Source organism: Podarcis melisellensis, assembly GCF_964234715.1.
Source record: "Podarcis melisellensis genome assembly, chromosome: Z".
Lineage (NCBI taxonomy): Eukaryota > Metazoa > Chordata > Lepidosauria > Squamata > Lacertidae > Podarcis > Podarcis melisellensis.
This window is the reverse complement of record NC_138547.1, coordinates 13,413,589-13,436,719: the sequence shown is the minus strand read 5'-3', so window position 1 is coordinate 13,436,719 and position 23,131 is coordinate 13,413,589. Positions and strand designations below refer to the sequence as shown.

The following is a 23,131-nucleotide window of genomic DNA, read 5'->3' as shown; positions in this document are numbered from 1 at the left end:
AATGAATATACAATAAGCAAATAACTATGGATTACTGTTTTAATATATGACCATAGCGGAGAGACTACTGTGTGAATAAAGGTGAAGGATTTATTGTTTCTCAACATGGAGGAAGGGTTGTTAAAGTTTTTGGAGGTAAAGTTGTTATGCTGGACTGGAGGAAGACTATTGTTGGCACTTATTAACAACAACAGCAGCAGCAGCAGCAACAACAACAACAACAACAACAACAACAGGAGAACCCCTTTTAAACTTTCTGTGTGGAAGGGAACAGGAATTAACTTGAGGCATCTGGGTCTGATGACTGGGAAAATATTACCTAGTAGAAAGAGGAGTAGATGGATATCATTCTGGACTGAATACAGTGGTACCTTGGGTTAAGTACTTAATTCGTTCTGGAGATCTGTCCTTAACCTGAAACTGTTCTTAACCTGAAGCACCACTTTAGCTAATGGGGCCTCCTGCTGCCGCCGCACCGCCGGAGCCCGATTTCTGTTCTCATCCTGAAGCAAAGTTCTTAACCCAAGGTACTATTTCTGGGTTAGCGGAGTCTGTAACCTGAAGCGTATGTAACCTGAAGCGTATGTAACCCGAGGTACCACTGTACTTTGAATCTATCTATCTATCTATCTATCTATCTATCTATCTATCTATCTATCTATCTATCTATCCATCTATACTGATAGACTGAGAATAGTAAGTGCTTTCTCTGTCTCTCTCCCTTTCTTTTCTCACTCTTGTATTATTTTTATCTTCCTGTTTCCTTTTCTTTCTTTGTTTTTGCTACTTCTTTTTTATGAGTCAATGAGGGCACTGTATGCAAATGAAGGTGATGGCTAGTTGGTGAAGGACCCTGTGTGAGAGGCAGGGAAGGGGAAGTTCTCCCGGGGTGGGAGGCTGGGAGAAGAAAGGGAAGCTCCCAGGTGGGCGATAGAAGGGTCAATCCCTTTCTGTGGGTGACAAGAATTAAGATCTACCTTTACGAAACAGTAAGCATGAATTTGTGTAACTGCTACACAGACAGTTTAATGTTCTTCAACATCAACTTTGTTGGACTGGTCATGTTGTCAGGATGTCTGATTATTGTCTTCTACAGCAACAGCTTGTTTTCTCCTGCTCTGGAGGGTAGGACTTGAACCAATGGCTTCAATTTACAAGAAAGGAGATTCCGACTAAACATCTGGAAGAACTTGTTCAATAATGGAACAGATTCCCATGAGAGGTGTTGGACTTTCCTTCCCTGGAGGTTTTTAAGTGGAGGTTGGATGGCCATCTGCCATGGATGCTTTAGCTGAGATTCCTGCATTGCAGGGGGTTGGACTAAATGACCCTCAAGGTCCCTTCCAACTCTATGATTCTATGATAGAGCTGTCATTACAGAGGCGATGGGAGTTGCAGTCCAAAAACATATGGAGGGTTCTAGGTTGGCCAAGGCTGATCTAGATACAAGTCGAGGTAGCGTACTCATCATGGAAGTAATTGATCAGGCACTCTTTTCTTACCATCCAAGGTAGCCAACAAGGTCTTCGTTTCGGAGAGCACAGCCTCCCCCTTTGAGAGCGATGAGGATGCCTGTGTGTGGGCATCATTTGTCCTTTGCCATAGCTACAAAAAACAAAAATGATCAGGGTTTTCTACCCACACCTGTTTTGCCTATTTGTTTATTTCACAAGGTTTATATACTGTTTAATTATAATAAAACCTCTAATGAGCCACACACAAAAAATAAAACTTTAAAGCTATTAATAAAACACACTTAAAAATAGGTATTAAAAACATTCACAAGATAATTAAAAACAACAGTATGGATTAAAAGATTAAAACACAAGTTGGCTTGACCTGGACAGCCTTGATTAAACAAAAATGTTTTAAGCAAGTACCAAAGTAAGTACCGTACAGCGAAGGTACCCGCCTTCTGTCAATCAGCAGGGAGTTCCAAAATGTAGGTGCTGTCACACTAAAAAACCAACCATCTCCAGGCACAGTGTTGGAGGCAACCTAGATTTTGTTTAAATGCACCATTATTTTTTAAAAAGAAAATCCATAAGTTTGCCAGAAACATGCCTTGTACCCAAGAAAAGAACTACCCAATCTTGTTATCAAAGCAAGAAAGGGGAGATAGAAAACATCTGAAAGTCTGCTCTTGAAGAAATTCTCTTAAGAGAGTGGTTGTTAAAGAAAAGATTGGGCTACAATTAATCGTAATAGTAGTCCCAAAATGCATTCACAGTGATCCAGCAATTATTATTTTTCCAAATGCAGGTGATTTGGATCATGTGCACTGAGAGCTCTCCCATTCACTGTGGAAGCTTCAATTGAAGGAGGTCTTCACACGTGTTCCTGTAGGCATAGGTAAAGGCAAAGGGACCCCTGAAAGTTAAGTTCAGTTGAGGCCGACTCTGGCGTTGTGGCGCTCATCTTGCTTTACAGGCCGAGGGAGCCGGCGTTTGTCCGCTTCTGCAGACAGTTTTTCCGGGTCATGTGGCCAGCATGACTAAGCTGCTTCTGGCGAAAACAGAGCAGTGCATGGAAACACCGTTTACCTTCCTGCTGGAGCGGTACCTATTTATCTATTTGCACTTTGACGTCCTTTCAAATTGCTAGGTTGGCAGGAGCTGGGACCGAGCAACGGGAGCTCACCCTGTCACGGGAATTCGAACCGCTGACCTTTTGATCGGCAAGCCCAAGAGGCTCAGTGGTTTAGACCACAGTGCCACCAGTCTGCAAAATGCATTAGTGTTGAAGCCATGTATGCAACCAGAAAACAACTCCTCCTCCAACTCATTCATTTGTATAAATATTCCTCAAGGTTTGTTTTAGCTATGTTCTGAGGGTCCTGGAGAATCTTATGAGGTCAGTATTTTGGCACTGATCCTAAAGCAATCTCAGTCAAGCTGGGAGAAAGGGAAACAGAGGGTCATTTTCAGGATTCAGTGTGATTGGCTTTACCCATTGGCTCAATATCATTAAATGGGTTAGGTTTGCCAATGTCACTTTTGGGGCTCTTCATGGCAGATGACCTCCTTTGCTTTCTACTTGCCTAAGAATAGCAGCTCAGAGCAATACGCCCATTACTAACATCATTACTGTCTTATTTTTTCCTGCTGTTATTTGGTTGTTTTTATTCTGTTGAGAGACAGGGAGGTGTAATGGTTAGAGCACTGGTCTGGGACTAGGGAAACCAGGGTTTGAATTCCCACACAGCCATGAATATTATCTTGGGCCAGTAACTGCCTCTCAGCCTAACTTTATGTCAACCTAGCAGTTTGAAGTAGTGCAAGTAGATAAATAGGTACCGCTGCGGTGGGAAAGTAAATGGCGTTTCCAGGTGCTCTGGCACTCGTCACGGTTCTCCATGCACCGGTAGTAGTTTAGTCATGCTGGCCACATGACCTAGAAAGCTTTCTGTGGACAAATGCCGGCTCCCTTGCCCTGAAAAGGAAGATGAGTGCTGCACCCCATAGTTGCCTTTGACTGGACTTAACATCCATGGGTCCTTTACCATTACGTACCTTGCCTCACAGGATGCGGGTGGTGCTGTGGGTTAAACAACAGAGCCTAGGACTTGCTGATCAGAAGGTCGGCGGTTTGAATCCCTGCGACTGGGTGAGCTCCCATTGCTCGGTCCCGGCTCCTGCCAACTTAGCAGTTCAAAAGCACATCAAAGTGCAAGTAGATAAATAGGTAACGCTCCAGCGGGAAGGTAAACGGCGTTTCTGTGCGCTGCTCTGGTTCGCCAAAAGTGGCTTAGTCATGCTGGCCACATGACCTATACACCGGCTCCCTCGGCCAATAAAGCAAGATGAGCGCCGCAACCCCAGAGTCAGCCACGACTGGACCTAATGGTCAGGGGTCCATTTACCTTTACCTTACCTTACCTCATTGGGTTGCTGTGAGGGGAGAACCATGTACATCACCTTGAGCTCCTTGGGGGGGGGGAGGTAGTATATAAACTAAAAGCTTTTCTGTGCACCATTATTATTCATTCATTAGCTTAGTGGTTTTCAGCTAGTGTGCCGTGGCACCCTGAGGTGCCTTGAATGATGGCCAGGGGTGTTGTGGGCAGCCCTGGCTTCTGTCCCTCTTTCCTTCCATCCCTCCTTTGATGCCCTCTTGCATCTCTGCCTCCCAAAGGCTTGCAGAGCTGTTTGGTGCAGCAGCCCTGGTAGTACATATAATTTTAAGATATACTGTAGTTATGCTAACATAAGCATGCAAGAAGAGCCCTGCTGGATCAGGCCAGTGGCCCATCTAGCCCAGCATCTGGGTCTCACAGTGGCAAACCGGATGCCTGTGGGAGACCCACCCACAAGCAGCACCTGACTACAAGAGCCCTCTCCACTCCTGTGATTTCCAGTAACTGGTATTCAAAAGCGGTATTGCCTCCAGCCATGGAGGCAGAGTATTTTCATCATGGCTAGTTGATATTGAAAGCCTTCATCCTCCATGAATTTGTCTAATCCTCTTTTAAAGCCAGTTTGATTGCATTTTAATCTCTCAATTTATTTTGATGCTTTGTTATAAAATTTGTTTTTGTAATCTCGAGAGTGAATGGCACCCTCTTGTGGACACACGTTGCCATTTCCCCAATGTAAACAGCAGTGCTCAGCCAGAACACTGAGAGGGATTTTGTACAGTGGTGCCTCGCAAGACGAAATTAATTCGTTCCGCAAGTCTCTTCGTCTTGCGAGTTTTTCGTCTTGCGATGCACGGTTTTCCATAGGAATGCATTGAAAATCAATTAATGCGTTCCTATGGAAACCGCCTTCCCCCGACCTCTTCTGGCGGGCGGCATTTTAAAATCGCCCGGGACAGCGGAGGACTTCTCCGCTGTCCGGGGCGATTTAAAAGCCCCTGGGAAGGCAGGCAGGGGGGACAAAGACTTTTGCCCCCCCCTGCCTTCAGAAAAGGTCCAGGACAGGCGCGGACCTCTCCGCAAGCAGCGCGCTCCTTGCGGAGAGTTGCAAGCGCGCCCAGGCTTTCCCGCCCCGCCGCCGGGCTTCGGGACATCGTTCCGATGCCGGGCGGCGGGGGGAGGCTTTCTCGCCCCGTCGCCCGGCATCGGGACGATGTCCCGAAGCCGGGCAGCGGGGGGAGGCGTTCCTGCCCGGCCGCCCGGCATCGGGACGATGCCCCGAAGCCGGGCGGCGGGGGGAGGCTTTTCCGCCCCACCGCCCGGCTTCGGGACGTGGTTCCGATGCCAGGCGGCGGGGGGAGGCTTTCTCGCCCCGTCGCCCGGCATCGGGACATGGTTCCGATGCCAGGCGGCAGGGGGAGGCTTTCTCGCCCCGTCGCCCGGCATCGGGACGATGTCCCGAAGCCGGGCGGCGGGGGGAGGCGTTCCTGCCCGGCCGCCCGGCATCGGGACGATGCCCCGAAGCCGGGCGGCGGGGGGAGGCTTTCCCGCCCCGCCGCCTGGCTTCGGGACGTGGTTCCGATGCCGGGCGGCGGGGGGAGGCTTTCTCGCCCCGTCGCCCGGCATCGGGACGATGTCCCGAAGCCGGGCGGCGGGGGGAGGCTTTCCCGCCCCGCCGCCCGGCTTCGGGACATGGTTCCGATGCCAGGCGGCGGGGGGAGGCTTTCTCGCCCCGTCGCCCGGCATCGGGACATGGTTCCGATGCCAGGCGGCGGGGGGAGGCTTTCTCGCCCCGTCGCCCGGCATCGGGACATGGTTCCGATGCCAGGCGGCGGGGGGAGGCTTTCTCGCCCCGTCGCCCGGCATCGGGACGATGCCCCGATGCCGGGCGGCGGGGGGAGGATTCAAAAGCCGTCCGGCGGGGGGAGGATTTAAAAGCCCCCGGTTAGGCAGGCAGGGGGGGCAAAGACTTTTGCCCCCCGCCCGCCTTGGGAAGAGGTCCAGGACCTCTTCCCAAGGCGGGCGGGGGGGCAAAAGTCTTTGCCCCCCCTGCCTGCCTTCAAAAGCCGTCCGGGATAGCGGGAAGCGCTTCCCTGCTATCCCGGACCGCTTTTAAAATGCTGGCGGTGGGGAGCAAAGCCTTTCGCCCCCGCCGGCCTTCCTGGACCTCTTCTGAAGTCCGGAGGGGGGGGAAAGGCTTTGCTCCCCACCGCCAGCATTTAAAAAAAGGTCCCCGAGATTTCCCTATGGGCTTTCGTCTTGCGATGCAAGCCCATAGGGAAAATCGTCTAGCGAAGCGTCGCAAAACCCGAAAAACCCTTTCGTCTTGCGGGTTTTTCGTCTTGCGAGGCATTCGTCTTGCGGGGCACCACTGTACTTTTCAGGATTGTATAGCAGCACCCTCTTGTGGACAAATGTTGCCATTTGGTCAATGCAGACAACAGCACTCAGCCAAAAGAAGAGAGGGAATTGTGTCATTCCTGCCAGTGAAAATTGTCCTGGTTAGAAATGAGATGCAGCCCCAAGCAGAGAGTAACTCACCTGTTCCAACTCCTTCATCCTCTGAGCCACACCCTCCAGTTTGGCCTCTACAATAAGAGATCCACTGGCCACCAGGTGTTTATTCTGTTCTGCCAGGTGCTCCAGTTCATTGGCACAATGTGTAAGATTTTCAGCCTGCTGAACCAAGGGGTGCTGTAGGAGGAAATGCCGGAAGAAGTTTAATTTCTATTAAGCAAGATGGTTTGTTGTTGTCATTACAGCATTGCCACCACTCAGTGGCTTTCAAACTGGTAATACAAAAATGAAACGAAAAACCATAGAATAAAAGCAAATTAGTAAAAATGGTATGATACCCTTAGTAAAACAGCAATGGGAGATTATAAAAAGCAATCAGTGAACAACAGTTTTCTACCTGGGTATTAGTAAAGTTTCCAGGGTAAACTATAATTAAATTGGAAACTGTGTCAGCCAATAACAGCCAGACTGACTCCTCACAAGAACGAGGGATGGGGGGAGAGAAAAACCTTTGCCACATCATTTTTAAAGGTAAGAGCCATTCCCCAGATTCTTAAAGTTCATCCCCACACCCCAAAGTCACTGGGTTGCCTTCAGCTACCTCCTATTCAGAGTAAATCTATTGAAACTAATAGGAATAAGCCATGTCCATTGGATTCAATGGGTCTACTTTGTGTAGGGCTGCCATTGGCTACAACCCATGGCATACCTCCCCCCCTTTTTTATGTGGCATGGTCCCGTGAAAGGGGCAGGGGGTGTATTTAGTGCACATTTATTCCCCACTGCTCACCAACTCTATGACACTGATCTGCGTGAGGTTCTTTGCCATGTTGCCCTGATGGACTGAAGCAAAAGTCTCCTCAGCTTTGGCTGTAGCCTCTTCCATCCGGAAGCCAAGCTCCTCCTGTGCCTTTTGGATTCTCTGGTAGCTGTGAGAAGATGCCAAAGGAAACTGTGAGCCAATGGGGCAACAAAAGAAATAGAAAATTGATGCAGGATACACAATCACATGGTTTGGGAATGGAAGTTCCTGAGAAGGACCAAGGGACATCTTTGCTGACTCAAAACTCCCAGTCATTATTTCAGAGTCACTGAAATCAAAATTTAAAGCTGACATCAAAGAGAAAAATACTAGCAAAACAATTAAGGAGCTGGGCTTTTCTTTTCTTTTTGCACCTCATTTTGCCTAGATCAAAACTTGAAGCAAATTATGATGGTCCCTAATATGATGTTAATCATATGATTATGAAGGTGGCCATAACATTTGTGGAGCAGATGAGCTGGACTGAAAGCATCCTCATTGCCTTCAGTCTAAACATATCCGTTCCTCTCTGAGGTTAAGGTTTGTCGAGGGGCAGAGAACTCTTGTCTGCATGCTTGCAGGGAAAAATGGCTGCGGATAGAACTGATTGGCTAATAATTAAGATGTTTCTAATACTGTATATCTGTATCTCCTGCCTTCTAGAACTGAGAACAGTGTAACTCAGGGTCAACAATATGGTAACTGCAGATGCTTACAGGCTTCCCATTTGGGCACCCACTTGGCCACTGTGAGAAATGGATGCTGGACTACATCCCCAAGAGCTCACCTCTCTTCCATCTGTCCCCTAAACTCCAGTTTTGCATTGTCCTCTATGATACTCTGCAGAAGGTGGTAGGTCTTGTTGGACAGGAGCATGGCCTTTTGGGCAGTGTCTTCCACCAAGGCCGCAGCCTTCATATGGCTGTGGAGAGAAGAGAGAAAACAGAGTGACTTTGGCATTGCTGGCAATCTCACCAGTCCAATAGCTACTAGTTTATTAATTGGGTGAACTACAGTACTCAGGATTTTGGGGGGCAGAGGAATGTGCTTTAAACATATGGTGTGTACGCAGCCTTCATCATACCCACCCCACTGAAATCAGTGAACACATTCGTCTATTCTAAGTTGGAACCTTATATATTCAACTGTGAATATGTGAAACATACCTCTGGGCCAGCACTCTAGACTCCTGTGCCTGGTGGGTCCAGTTGGTGGGCTGGGCCGACATCTCAGCAGGAAACTCCTTTAAGGGAAGGAGGGGAAATCCTCTTGTTTTCTGGAGAAAACTCTCTTCTCTGGCAATACACTTCTGAAAATAATATACTCCTTGCAAGCTTCCCATAAACACAAGATGTGGGGCTAGAACATCAATGGGGGACCTCTGGCTCAGGGGCCTGATTAAGCCTGCCAGATTCCCCATTTGGCCTGCCAGGCCATTCTGGCCAAGCTACACTCACCTGCTCTACACTCACCTTCTGATATGATGCCAAGAGTGCAGCAGGTAAAGACGTAGCTGTATTTGTCCCTATCATCCTGCTATTTTCTCTAAGAGCAACACTGAGACTAAGGAGGAGAGAGCTGACAGGCATGGCCTCCCTCTGGTCTGGTTGTAAGTAAGAAGACAGGAGGGGCAGGGATGGAAAAGGGCAGACTGAGGTTGGGGGGGGCAGTGCCCTGTTCTCCCTAATGCAAACAGTGATCAGCTGATCTCTGGCACTTGGAGGGCTGTGCCTTTGCCCATGGATGCTTTTGAATTCTGTGCCATGCCAGCTCCACTCTTGGTGTGGTACCATGGCATCCAGTGTGTCAGTGGCCATCTGGATCTGTTGTTGTGTGGACTGCAGGATGGGCAGGATGTCAGTGAGGAGGAGGCAGCCCTTGGTGCCACTCTGGTTGTCACAGCCCATAATCTCACTGGTGTTCCTCAGCCGGCTCTCTGCATCATGCACTAGGCTCTCCAGCTCAGCAAGCTCTTCTAGGAAAGCCACTTTGGCACCTGCAGGGGACAAAAATAGTTATTTGCAATGGCTACTTCACATGCTTGGGGCTGTGCCAGAGAAAAGCTGGATATGGAGAATTATGGGATATGTTTGGGGTGTGTTCTCTGATCAACTCCTTTGTAGTGGAGAGGTACATAGCGTATTGTGCATAGAGTGCAGGGCAGGAGGGTACAACATTTTAGCTTCTGCAATTGACCAGAGAACCAAAGGAAGCTGCACCCTCTGCCTTGCAGGAAGAACATCATGGCTAGGGGGAGACTAACCTGGAAGTATCCATTGGCGAAAGAATGACCAGCTACAGTGTATTGTAAGGGCTGGGGGAGGACTGTAGCTCAGTGGGTGAGCATCTGCCTTGCATGCAGAAGGCCCCAGGTTCAATCCTCAGCTTCTCCAGGTAGGGCTGCCTGAAACCTGAGACAGCTGCTGCTGTCCAGTGTAGACAACCATGAGCTTGGCAGCCCAATGGCTTAAGGTAGCTTCTTACATTCCTTAGAACTTGTTTGCTTCCTTTCTGGCAGAAGGAACACTTCTGGGAACTTTATAACCAGTGCTTCTTTCAGGGGGCTCTCAAGGGTACACAGTAACGGCACCTTTTTTTTCTAGAAGAAAAGCACTGGTTAAAAGTGTGGCACTTACTGTAACAACTTCATGGTGAGTACCAGAACCCTTTTTCTAGAAGAAAAGCACTGTTTTTAACAAAAAATAATAATCAGTGTTATTTGTTGTCTTCCTCAATCTCAATTCCTTTTCCTTTTTGTTGTGCCTTTTAGACTGTAGGCCTGCCAATCACCTTTTCTCTCCCATTTTTGAGCAAGGTGTGGAACCCGATGGACACACGTGAAATGCACATGGAGAAGACACAGAATGATCCATTCATCCATATACTTGACCTTCTTCGAGGCAAATCCTAGGACACTCTTGAGTTGCTAGTTTGATGAAAATTGGGAGGATTCTCTGTTGGTGGGTCTGAAAGTGCCTTCTAGATATTTCCTGTGCTCCAACGGAAAAGGAAGACCCCTTTCCCACCCACCCAATCTCTTTACCTTTCAACAGGTAACGGCTGTGGAGAGTGTCACCCCGTGGTGCGTCCTGCAACATGGCAGAATAATAACGTGCCCTCATCACGCCACAATTTGGTTTCTCCAACCATGACTCCATCTTTGTCAACTTGGCCTTCAAATTGTCTGCCTGCAGGGAGAAAGAGAGCAATATGGGATGGCTTTCCAGGGAAGACATACATAATATAAAAAGACAGCCTCACGGTGCAACCCTGAGCTTGGGTTCCACAGCTTGCTGCTTGCAGAGGAAATGAGGCTGGAACAATATGCAGACATGATAGTAAAAGACAATCATACAGCGCAAAGGGTAGAAAATAGTTTATTTGATTAAGTTTAGGCAACTTTCCCGGGTAAATGCTTGTCTAAAATGTCTTCAGCTCAGAAATGACGAAAGATAAAAACGGAAATACAAAAATGTAAAACTTGAAACTACCACTGAACAACAAAGTCTTAGAAATTAATAAATGTATTCAATCCAGAAATTTATCAATTAAATTTTTAAACTGTTCCTGGTTCTTGGCAATATCATGGGGGCCAATTAGCATCACACATAACCAGATTCTGCTTCATATTTGTATATAGATGGAACTAAATCAACAAAAACATTGTTTGACTAGCCATAAATTTGACTAAACTATCTAAATTTAAGTATTACTGCCTAGCCACAGTAATTCATGATGTAGTAACTTCCTAATTTGATTGCCACTATGCATTCTACATGGGTCTGGTTACCCTTGAAGACAGTCCAGATGCTGTAACTGTTGGAGCGCTGAGTGGTGTGGCCAATCACACTCATACAACACCAATTTTAAAGGAGCTGTACTGGTTGCATATATGCTCCTGGGTCCAATCATGCTAACTTATGAAGTACTTAAAAAACCTGGGACCCAAATAACTCAAGAAGCATCTTTCCTTATGCCAACCTGAACAGGCCCTAAGATATGCTAAAGAGTGTTGGGTCTACTGTATAGTGACATGGGATAGAACCTTCTCACTAGCGGCACCCCACTTCTGGAACTCCCTCCACTTGGAGGTTTATATGGCACCTTCCTTTGCCTTAAGACTTAGCTGTTCAGCCAGGCTTTGGTGGGCGCTCTGAGTTGAGTGGCTGGTGAGACCAGCTCAAAATGAAATGCTCGGTTTGCCCACAGAAATACAGCTATCATAATTGTTGATTTACATGTTTGGTTGCATTAACTGGTTTATGATTGTTGTTGTTGTTGTTTTGATACCAGGGATCTTAAAGGATGGACAGTAATCTAGAAATATAGTAAGGAAGTACCGGTATTTTTGTTTTTAATGAGGTTAATTGGCTGACTATACATTTAGCAAATCTGGCTAAAACGTCTGATTAGCTGATTGGCGGACTGACGAAAGCAAGCAAGCGGTGGGTTTTACCTCTTCCTTCACGAGACTGTAGCAAATAGGGCACTCCAGGCACTGATTGCTCCCAGGGTCATAGAAGTGGTTCACTTTGCACTGGTCACACTTGTACCCCACAAAGCCTTGCTTGCACACACATGTGCTGTTATCATGGCACTGGAGGGAGACAGAACCGAGCTGGGAGCAGTTGCAGGCTGGAAGTAAGAAAACAATATGTGTGACTCTTAATTTGGGACAGCATGCATGGGAAGGAGGAGTAGAAGGGGAAAGGATAGTGGTGATAGAGCACCTGCCTTGCATGCAGAAGGCCTCAGGTTCAATCCCTGGCATCTCCAGGTAGGAATGGGAGAGACCCCTGAGTCTAAAATCCCTAAGAGCCACTGCCGGTCAGTGGAGGCAGTACTGAGCTAGACAGACCAGTGGTCTAACTTAGAATAAGATAGTTTCCTACATACATCCCTTTTGATTCAAACAACACCCCACCTTTCCAGCTTTCGGGAAGGCTTCCAGAGGTGGTCAAAGGGAAGAGAAATAGTGAGATTTGTTTTTAGGACATTGAAGTATCTCCAGCTCAGATGATTCCTAATATTTCTCATGGCCACTTATTCCTGCAGGATGTTCAATATCACTGTAATTTATGGGGTAAAAATGCATATTTCATTCGCTCCCATAAGAGGCAATGATGGGCACCAACTCAGATGGCTTTAAAAGCTGATTAGACAAATTCATAGATGATAAGGCTATCAGTGGCTACCTGCCATGATGATTACCATACTTTTTGCTCTATAAGACTCACTTTTTCCCTCCTAAAAAGTAAGGGGAAATGTGTATGCGTCTTATGGAGCGAATGCTGGCTGCGCAGCTATCCCAGAAGCTATTACAGCAAGAGGGAGCGCTGCTTTCACTGCGCAGCGATCCCTCTTGCTGTTCTGGCTTCTGAGATTCAGAATATTTTTTTTTATTGTTTTCCTCCTCCAAAAACTGGGTGCGTCTTGTGGTCTGGTGCATCTTATAGAGCGAAAAATACGGTATATTCTGCCTCCGCCATCAGAAGCAGCAAGCCTTTGAATACCTGCTGCTGGGAACTCAGGTTCCTTTGCCCCCCCTTAAAATGTTTGAGGGGGCTGGAGGGACCCAAAGTTGATGGGCATTGCTGCCTTTCTTTATATTCTACTTTTAGACTTTGTTTCCCAACAAGCCCTGTAAATGAACTTGTAAAAGGATTGCTGGATGGCAAGAGAGCAAAAACCATCAACATAAGATACTTTCTTATATCACCATTTACCCTCCCCATATCTCCCCATATTTATCATTTCACCATTTACCCTCCCCATAAGTGGGCAGGGTGAAGCTCTCCTCCTCCTCCTCCTCCTCCTCCTCCTCCTCCTCTTCTTCTTTCTACCCTTTACCCCAAGGACCAAGGGCTAATTACAACAATTAAATCACAATATTTAAAAGCAATTTAAATTAAAGCCTACTGTCACAGAAATAAGATGTCCTAAAAATATGCCCAAGTGGGCAATTGCATAATTTTGCAGCAAGCACTTGTTGATTTGGGTTGGGGGGGAGGGGGGAGAGACTACCAGATGCCTAGAAACTTGGGCTTGGAGAGAGTTGGGTTCAGAATAGCCTTGGACCAGCTGCTGTTTTTGAAAACAATCAACCTCACAGAACTGTTTGAGGGATAAAAAGTGGAGTAGGGAATAAACCATCTCACCAGTTCTAGGTACCTCTGTTGCTAGGACCTGCCCCCCATATTTTATTCAAATTGGCACCCCTGCAGGATATGATATCACCAACAGGGAGAGTGCTGTTGAGTCCTGCTTGCCGTTTTGCATTGAGGTAATGTGAGAATGAGATGCTGGACTAGCCTTTAGCCTGATTCAGGCTCTTCTGCAGGATGTTCCACATTGTGACTAATTTATCAGTCTCCACCTCATCCTTTTATGACAGATCCTCTTAATCAGTTGCATTCCAGAGGAGTGCAGGGAGGAAGCCCAAAGAGAAAGAGAGCCCTGCATCCATGACAAGACATTATAGCAAACTGTGAAGACGCTCAATCAGGCACTGGAGTTACCTCGGCATCCTTGGAATGAGAAGCCAAAGAAACCAGCTTGGCACTGATCACATGACACACCTTCCACGCCAGGTTGACAAGAGCATTGCCCTGTGAGCGGGTGGCAGTGGCTGTGTTGAGAACCTACTGGGTGACACTGGCAACTGAGGAGAGGGAGAGAGGGAGAGATAGAGAGAAGAAGAAACCGGTTAGATCCAGGTTACTCAATGGCCTGCTCATATAATCCTGTCTCTGTGCCAGTGGTTCTCAAAGAGTGTGGTTTGCCACAATGGTGTGGCAAGAGAGGATGGCAAGTATGGCGGGAAGATTCAAGGACAATCAAAGGAAAATAACAAACATCTCAGGGTAGTAGGGTAGATTATGCCATCACAATATTACTTGTATTTATTTGCAGAATATGGATAGATAGCTTTTCAAAATCCAACAATGCTAAGAGTTGTTTTTTTCCCCCCAATGTATTTCTTATCAATAAAAATAGAAGTGGCACAAGCAAATGTTTCTTCTGAAAATATGACCCAGAGGAAAACTTTGAGAACCATTGTTCTGCACTAAGATTTGCTTCCATGTCCTTCTCAACCACACACTCTTAAGATTCGTTAAGTTGGCTCAGAAAAGATACCAGACATCCTATGTGGTGGAAAAACTATGGGACTGCCTGCCCTAATTAATTAAATTTATACACCACCTGACTGTAAATAGAACCTCAGTGTTTTATTGATAATTTTAATGTTTTAATGTTTTGTTTTGTTTTGTAAACAGCTGTGAGGTTTCATTTACAATCAATTAGTACATTAATTTTGAAAAAACAACAACCCCCAAATGGGAAAAACCTTTAAGGAAAGTAAAACAAATACTATAATTATCAATAAAAGTCAAAGTTCACTGCCATAACAAGAAATCTTAGCAAGTATGTATGACGAGGTTGTTCAGCTCCATAACTAGGGTATATTTGCCACAATATTGAACTCCAATCAGCAGTACAATAGTAATCAGAATATGTTTAACCACAGAATAGGCTACGGGAAGAGGCTGTAGCTCAGAGGAAGAGCATCTGCTTTGCATGCAGAAGGTCACAGGTTCAGCCTCTGGCTTCTCCAGGTAGGGCAAGGAGAGAAACCTGCTTGCAATACTGGAGAGCTGCTGCCAGTCAGTGTAGACAATATTGCGCTAGATGGACCCAATGGTTTGACTCAGTATAAGGCAGGTTCCTCCTATATTACATATTCCCTGCCTGATTTTTCTCTAAAAAATCATTTTCTCCCCCACCCTTCCTTCCCACCCACTCCACCTGATTACCTTTTGCAACCCTTTCCTGGCTGGAGGTCATAATAACCTGCTTGGCATTGGCTGCAGTCCCGCCCAGTCACATGGGGGAGGCAGATGCACTGACCGGTGACATCATCACAAGTCGCTGCTCCATTGGTAGAGCCTCCAGGGTTACACTTGCAGGCTAGGAAGGATGAGGGGAGGGAAAATACATTCTTACACTTAAATACATAGTGGGCTAAGCCTACTGGTCTTGGCACAACCCAGGCCCCCCATTCAACAAGCAACCCATATTTGCTGTGTGCATTTAAAATCTAAATTTTCCATTCTGTTGGCTTGTTCCCCCCCCCAAAAAAATAAATAGTTTTTATTGTTTTAAACCTGGGTGGGGAGCTTCTTTTGGCCTCAGGGCCACATTCTATTGCATTCAACATTCCAAGGGCCACATACAAATGGATACTCCATCCGGTGGGCCACGGCATGCAGAGCAGTCCGAGGCTGAGCCACTGCCAGGCCAAGCGGAGGCAGGACCCCAGCTCCTACCTGATCTTTGCTCTTTGCTGTGATGGCCTCGCTCCACTGTGGCGCTTCTGGGGCACAGTGCCCTCCCAAGCATGTGCATGCCCCCCCACCCCACCCCAAAACAAAAAAATAAAATAAAATAAACCCCAAACCTGGACATTTCCATTAAAATGTAAAAATCCGCCTGGATGGGCATGTTGGCCCCCAAAACAGGATATGTCCTTATATGCAATTGTTCTAGAGCTGCTAGAAGTGGTCAGGGCCAGAAGCAAAAAAAGGTGGGGCAATGAATGTAAACTTTACCTTTTTACAATAGGGTTGTTTCTACACACATTTACATCCCTCTCTATCCAGGCCAGGCAAAAACACTCCATAAAAAAAGATTAAGATAGTGCTGACTGAGGTTTCCCACCTGTGTTGTAATTTATGATTTTGTGGAAACCATAATTTTATGATTATTTTTCCGTTTTAGTTGCCTTTGAAGTGTCCAGAAACATCAGTTGGTTTAAACAGGATTAGCTCCAGAAGGCAGCAAAGCTGGCACCAAAGTTAGCAACAGGGCCCACTGCTCTTGCTACAATTTCCATTTAGCACAGGAAATCCAGGAAGACTGGATGCAGCCTAAAAGAATTCTCATATTCCATATTTTGCGGCTTCCATGTTATGGGAGAGTCACGGAAGGTGTCGCGCCAATAAGCCCATGTGGAAGTGGGCAGGACACAGGGAATGGGAAAATAATATCTGACCTACGTCAATGTCAAAGCATCTCACCAGACACAGGAGGGTGATAGAGGCATAATGAAAAGAGATACTTTCCAAGAAATATAGACTCCTTTCTTTATCTATGTTAATGACCTAAATCAAGATCAAAGTTGGGAGTTGAACATTTGCAGTGATGTGACCTAGAAGTAAAGCAGCAAGCTGGAGAGAGAGACAGAGCAACATTTGAGAGCAATGTTTGATTTCTGTTTGAATCCAAGGCTGCAACTGTAGGAGAAACAAGACCCTTTGGGGGTGTTGATGCTGTGAACCCCTCCAGGCTCAGGTTGTACTGTATATATGTGTAAATATCATAAAGATACTACAGTCTCCACTGTGCCTCATTCCAAAAGGAAAAATGGACTTTGGGTAAGAGGCTGGAACCCCTGGAATACTTTTTTTTAACTTTTGCATGCTGCTGGACCAAAAGGTTTCCAAGTAGCTCTCAGGATGAGTGGAAGGCCTGTACAGTACTCACGTGTACACTTCCCAGCATGGTTGGTGGCTAGTGGATCTCCATAGAAGCCTTTCTGACACCTCTCACAGTGTCCTCCTGCTGTGTTGTATAAGCAGCGGAGACACTGGCCTGAGACAGGATCACAGTTGCCCACGGCATTGGGGTCCACGTTGCTGTTGCATTCACAGGGGCTGCAAGGTCGGACTGGACCATTCCTTCCCAGGGGGTCCCCGAAAAAGCCATCATCGCACAGCTCACAGAGTCTCCCTAGAGAAGAACAGCAGAGGTAGGGAGAACCAGGTTTTGTCAACAAGTCCCGCCAAAAGAGACTGCAGATGGTATTGCAGTTCCTAAGAGAGTTGAAAGCAGTTTGCAAAAGGTATCACTTTCCAAAGCGTACACATGTAACACAGGTGCTTTCTGGCTGAGTAGAGTTGGTAGGTTTTTGGAACAATAGGAATATAACTTGTTCATCCTGTTCTGTGAGATGACTGCATTCACTATGGTTACTAATTCCTCTTTCAAGCCATCTTCAACTGTCTGAAAAATATCACATATTGTTCTCCTAGGAAGCATTACAGCAGCAGCCCATCTGCCATTATTAACTCAGGCGGGAGAATTATTTCACTCTGCTCTGGTGTTTGTCATCATTGACATGAATCCAAACTTCCCTATAAGCCATAAAGACAAAATTGTATGTTCCTTTTCCTTCTGAAATTGATTTTCTGTCACTAATTGCAAATGACACAGAGGTATAAAATGTTTGTTGCTGATTCCATGAGTCAATGTTTAAAATAAACATAGAGGTTCATTCGAACAACGACAGAGTGACAGAGGCGAATGGGAGAGAGCAAAGGCAGAAATATATTTCCAGATTTAGTTCCATAGCCATAAGGACCAGCAACTTGCACTTTAAAAAACCCCAAGGAGAACTGAGATTCTCAGAGGTGCCTTGAAAAGCAGAGAGAGCTAAAGGAGGAAGTGGGAAAGAGCATCTATTTACTTTTCAAGGGGAAATAAGGGACCCACCTCAGGACCAAGGGAGCAGTTTGTGGAGCAGGGTTCAGAGGCTTCATGGTCACCAGCAAAACCCCCCCACAGATTGGCAGATTGGCAACCACTGGTTTAACGTATGAGCACAGCCCCAATAGTTATACGCACCTCTTTGTCCCAGTGGGCAGTGGGTACAGACCACCTCTCCGCTCTGTGGGAGAGCCAGGCAAGGCGTCTGGCCAGGGCAAGGGCAAGGCTTGCAGTCATCAAAGCGGCCAGTGAAGGGGTTGCCATGGAAACCAGCAGCACAACGCTCACAGGAAGGCCCCTCTGTGTTGTGGAGACATTGGCAGACGCCTGGTGGGAAAAGGAACAGGACAAGCCATCAGGAGTTAAGACAGGAGAAAAGGAAAAACAACTGCTTGCTTTCCTTAAATGGAATCATGGTTTTGTTTTTTTGTAAGAACAACATAGCGGCCATTTTGGGCTGGGCAGGTAGTCCATCTAGGCTCTTATTGACCAGGGGTCCAGTTCATATATCTGGATTAAATATATCTACATTTTATATTTATATTTTAACCAACTAATCTCCTTAGTCTGCTCAATGACGCAGCCCTCATTTGAAATTGAAAAATATTGGTCGGTGTGTTGTCTCACATGGAAGTTATTTATTTTTGGAAGTCCTAGAAATATTGAATGAACAGTTAGCTGTCCGGGGCCTGTCCCAAACATTCTTCTTGTTTTATTTCCAAAATGTATAAATCACTTTATGTTAAACACGCCAAAGTGGTGTACAAAAAGGGAAGGTCCTTAAAACAAACTATAAAAACAAGGTAGAAACAGAGAGCTTTTTGATTCAGCGATCTAACTGGTGGACATAATAAAATTATCAATAAAACATATAAAATAATAAATAAAGCACGCACACGGAAATCAGCAAAACCATTTAACGTTCAAATAGAAGTTGGGCTAGCATGAGGCTAATAATAATAATAATAATTGTTGTTGTTGTTATTTGTACCCGCCCATCTGACTGCGTGCCCCCACCACTCTGGGTGGCTTCCAGTATATATAAAACATTGAACTTTAAAAAGCTTCCCTATACAGATGTCTTCTAAAGGTTACATAGTTACTCATCTCCTTGACATCTGAAGAGAGGGCGTTCCGCAGAGTGGGTGCCACTACCAAGAAGGCCCTCTGCCTGGTTCCCCATAGCTTCACTTCTGGCAGTGAGGGAACTGCCAGAAAACCCTAGGAGGTGGACCACAGTGTCTAGGCTAAATAGGCTGAACGGAGGGGATGGAGACACTCCTTCTGGGCAACCTACTGGGAACCACATGGGCAGGGCCAGAGGCAAAGGTGGACACAGCAGTGCATTTAATTTTTTTACTTTAGGAAGCTAGTTTCTACACACAGAGACATACAACACACACACATCTCCCTCCAGGCAAGCAAATGATACATTCCAACCAGGCAAAAAAGCTCAAGGAGGGTGTGAAGCAGGGCCAGTGAGGGTTGTGTCGCCTGTGGAGAGCTCCAAGGTCCAGACTAGGGCAGGGTAATGTATAGTTTTCAACATTGTGATATGTTGTCTTAAATAAGGATGGAATTGTGTACAGGCGAACAGCATAATGTGCTGGCAACCACTACTACTTTGGTGTCTAAAACTTATAAAATCGTACTTATCTTTAACATATTGTTACAACTGTTATTTTACAGAACAGGCGATTTTTTAGATAATCATCTTTTCTCTAAAATAAAAGCTGTAGAAGTAATGAGAGGCATAAATATCAAAAGTAAGTTGGCAGAATGTTCCCTAATAGACCGGAGAGAGACACACACACAGAGAAGAGGATAGAGGAGGAAAGAGGCTTAAAAAACAGGGCAAGTTTTATTTCAATTATTTTTAGCTCAGAAGTCAGCGCCTAGGACTTGCCGATCGAAAGGTCGGCAGTTCGAATCCCTGCGGCGGGGTGCGCTCCCGCTGCTCGGTCCCAGCGCCTGCCAACCTAGCAGTTTGAAAGCACCTCCGGGTGCAAGTAGATAAATAGGGACCGCTTACCAGCGGGAAGGTAAACGGCGTTTCCGTGTGCGGCTCTGGCTCGCCAGAGCTGCGTTGTCACGCTGGCCACGTGACCCGGAAGTGTCTCCGGACAGCGCTGGCCCCTGGCCTCTTGAGTGAGATGGGCGCACAACCCCAGAGTCTGTCAAGACTGGCCCGTACGGGCAGGGGTACCTTTACCTTTACCTAAATACTCCCAGTTTATTTTTCCATTGGACTAGCTGTGGATGCCAGAGTCTTGTGCTGCCCTCCCAAAGATGGATAAACCGGACAGACTTTGGTAATCTTTCGAAAGCCAATAGTTGGCACCCCCAAATAGATATTCTCAATGATTAATCTTCCCAGAACTCTGGGTGTGGGAAGGAAAGTCCAGGGCTCTGGCAGTCTCCTTCCTAACGCTGAGCAAGCATGTAGTAGCCCTCATGCCACACTCCTACAGTAATCCTTGCAGCCTGCACAAGGCCAATATATGGCGCCCCCAATTGGATCTTCTCAATTTTGTGGCACCTCAGATTTTATGACTGAAATGTAAAACTATGTAAAAAAGGAGAACAAAAATAATGGAGGAATATAACCTACAACCAAAGCAGGCACTACATGCAATGTGTTATATGATATATGAGGTTCTGAGAATGACAGGCTAAAATGAGTATCCCACATAAACATAGTTCAGAAAGGAAAAGACTTGCAGCAAGGGCTACAACTGTGATTTTATTTTACCGATAATTTTGAAATTAGCACCTTTCACTTAAAATAAAAGTTGTAGAAGATACTAGTAGCATGTGTATCAAAGGTAAGGTGAGATAATGTTCCCTAACAGAGAGGAGAGAGACACAGACACACCAGCAAACACAGAAGGGGAGCGGGGAGGAAAGAGACTTAAACAAGAGGCTTTTGTGCCGCCCTCCCCAAGATGGATAAAATAGACCAGACTTCGGTAATCCTTTGAAGCCAATATTTGGTGCTCCCAAATAGATATTCTCAATTATGGATCTTCCCAATTTGTGCTGCCTTCACTCAGTGCCCTGTGAAGGAAAACTGTCAAGACTCTGGCAGTACCCTAGAGTCCTTCCCTCCATCCCAAAGATGGGAAAGTCCCCACAGAGTCCCTACAGAGCCCCAGCACTGCCCTCCCCACAGCCACATAATCATTGCAGCCTATGCAAGGCAATATTTGGCACCTCCAAGTGGATCTTCTTAATTTTGCACCACCTCCAATTTTAGGAGGACTGAAATAGCATAGCACTATCTAAAAAGCAGAACAGGAATAGTAATGGGCTGGAAACACTTTTAAGTATCTCAGGATGAATATACCCTACAACTAAAGCAGGTCCTACGTGCAATGTATTATATCCTATATGAGGTTCTGCTACTTGAAAAGGCACAGATACTGACAGACTGAAATGAGCATCCAGTAGGTCAGAAAAGAAAAGGGTTGCAATGAGGGCTGGGCGATGTCAGCATCGTGATGTGTCACCAGCTAAACATCGTGATACACCAATATTTTTTTAAATTATCACCTTTGGTCTAAAATAAAAGACACACCAGCATACACAGAAGGGGAGAGGAGAGGAAACAGGCTTCAACAACAAAGGAAGGTTTTTTAATATTAATTTTAAATCAGCAATAAATAATCCTAGTTTATTCTTCTACTAGAAAAGCAAGCGTCAGGAACATGGAGGGGGATGACTAACTTCTTTCAAAGCCAAAATGTGCTGCCCCTCCAATTGGATTGTCTCAAATATGGATTTTTCCAATTTTGTACCACCTTGGCATGGCACCCTGCACAGGAAAACCAGGCTCTGGCAAGGTCCCAGAGCCCTTCTCTCTTTCCCAAACCTGGCCAAGTACTTACCAGGCTTCAGGCTTTTGGAAGGTGGTGCCAGGGCTCTAGCACCGCCCTCCCAAAAGCCACACAAAATGGATGCACTTTGTAATCTTTCCTAAAATGGCTGCGGCCTGTGGGAAGCTAGGATAGTATTTGGCGCCCCTAAGTGGATCTTCTCAAGAATGCATCTTCTCACCTTTGTGTGGGCAAGCCCTTAATAGGTTTCCAGCTTCAGTATGGTGGTGCCAGGTCTTTGGAAACACCCCTAGCACCGCCCTCCCAAAAGCCACACAAAATGGATGCACCTTGTAATCTTTCCTAATATGGCTGCTGCCTGTGGGAGGCTAGGATCTGGCGCCCCCAAGTGGATCTTCTCAAGAATGCATCTTCTCACCTTTGTGTGGGCAAGCCCTTAATAGGTTTCCAGCTTCAGTATGGTGGTGCCAGGTCTTTGGAAACACCCCTAGCACCGCCCTCCCAAAAGCCACACAAAATGGATGCACCTTGTAATCTTTCCTAATATGGCTGCTGCCTGTGGGAAGCTAGGATCTGGCGCCCCCAAGTGGATCTTCTCAAGAATGCATCTTCTCACCTTTGTGTGGGCAAGCCCTTTCTAGGCTTTTGGCTTCAGTATGGCAGTGCCAGGCCTTTGGAAGCATCCCAGCCTTAGCGCCGCCCTCTTCCAACAGCCACACAAAATGGATGCACTTTGTAATCTTTCCTAAAATGGCAGCCTCTGGCATATTTGGCGGCCCCAAGTGGAACCTCTTAATATTGCAATGAAGGCTGGGCGATTTCAACATCGTGATGTGTCACCAGCTAAACATCGCATTATACGGATGTAACACAATGTCTAAAATAAGGATGAAACTGTAGAAGCAAACGAATGGGATGATATTCTGGGAACGGCTATTACCTAGGGGGTCTAAATTTTATTAACTTGTACTTACCTTTAACATATTGTTACAACTGTTATTTTATAGCACAGATAATTTTAAAATTTGCTCCTTTTCTCTACAATCAAACCTGTGCAGGCAATTAGTAGCCTAGATATCAAAGTTAAAGTGGGAGAACATTTCCCAACAGACATAAGGGAGACACACAGAAGGAAGGGGACAAGGGAGGAATGAGGCTTAAAAAACAGAGCAAGGTTTATTTTTTGAAATAACCCCCGTTTAGGGAAGTAAATAAATAGAGCACGTGCACACGCACACACAAACACATACACAGAAGCAGAGCTTTCCTAAGTTTTCATGCCTGGGACTCACTTTTAGGCATACATCATTTCGAATCACAGTAATTCAGTTTTCCTAGCAAACTGCAGGTTAAATGAATCCCTTTCCACCCCCTCAGGAAAAAGGGGGGCGAGTGTTCGGGTGGCAGGACACACTTACGCATTGCGACACACAGTTTGGAAAGCTCTGCACTACAGCAAAGTTGCAATTGCATTTGTTTTACTCAGCTGTGGGAAGGTTCTGTTCGGGCTCTGGCAGTTTCACAGAGTCCTTGTGTTGCCCTTCCAAGGGCAGATAAAAAGGATCCTTAAAATTT

At 46.2% G+C, this 23,131-nt stretch overlaps 1 protein-coding gene across 3 annotated transcripts in view; it reads right to left on the bottom strand.

The window, feature by feature from the left end:
• Positions 1–23,131, bottom strand: part of LAMC3 (laminin subunit gamma 3) — a 68,089-nt gene that overhangs the window by 7,105 nt on the left and 37,853 nt on the right. For all 3 annotated transcript variants that reach the window (XM_081896719.1, XM_081896720.1, XM_081896721.1), the window contains 12 exons: positions 17,859–18,047; positions 16,719–16,964; positions 14,990–15,143; positions 13,694–13,836; positions 11,632–11,810; positions 10,219–10,363; positions 8,966–9,171; positions 8,342–8,418; positions 7,963–8,097; positions 7,164–7,302; positions 6,398–6,550; positions 1,503–1,605 (listed from right to left, as the gene is read on the bottom strand). In XM_081896719.1, coding sequence (XP_081752845.1) covers positions 1,503–1,605; positions 6,398–6,550; positions 7,164–7,302; positions 7,963–8,097; positions 8,342–8,418; positions 8,966–9,171; positions 10,219–10,363; positions 11,632–11,810; positions 13,694–13,836; positions 14,990–15,143; positions 16,719–16,964; positions 17,859–18,047 — 1,869 coding nt within the window. The remainder of the gene's footprint in view (positions 1–1,502; positions 1,606–6,397; positions 6,551–7,163; positions 7,303–7,962; positions 8,098–8,341; positions 8,419–8,965; positions 9,172–10,218; positions 10,364–11,631; positions 11,811–13,693; positions 13,837–14,989; positions 15,144–16,718; positions 16,965–17,858; positions 18,048–23,131) is intronic.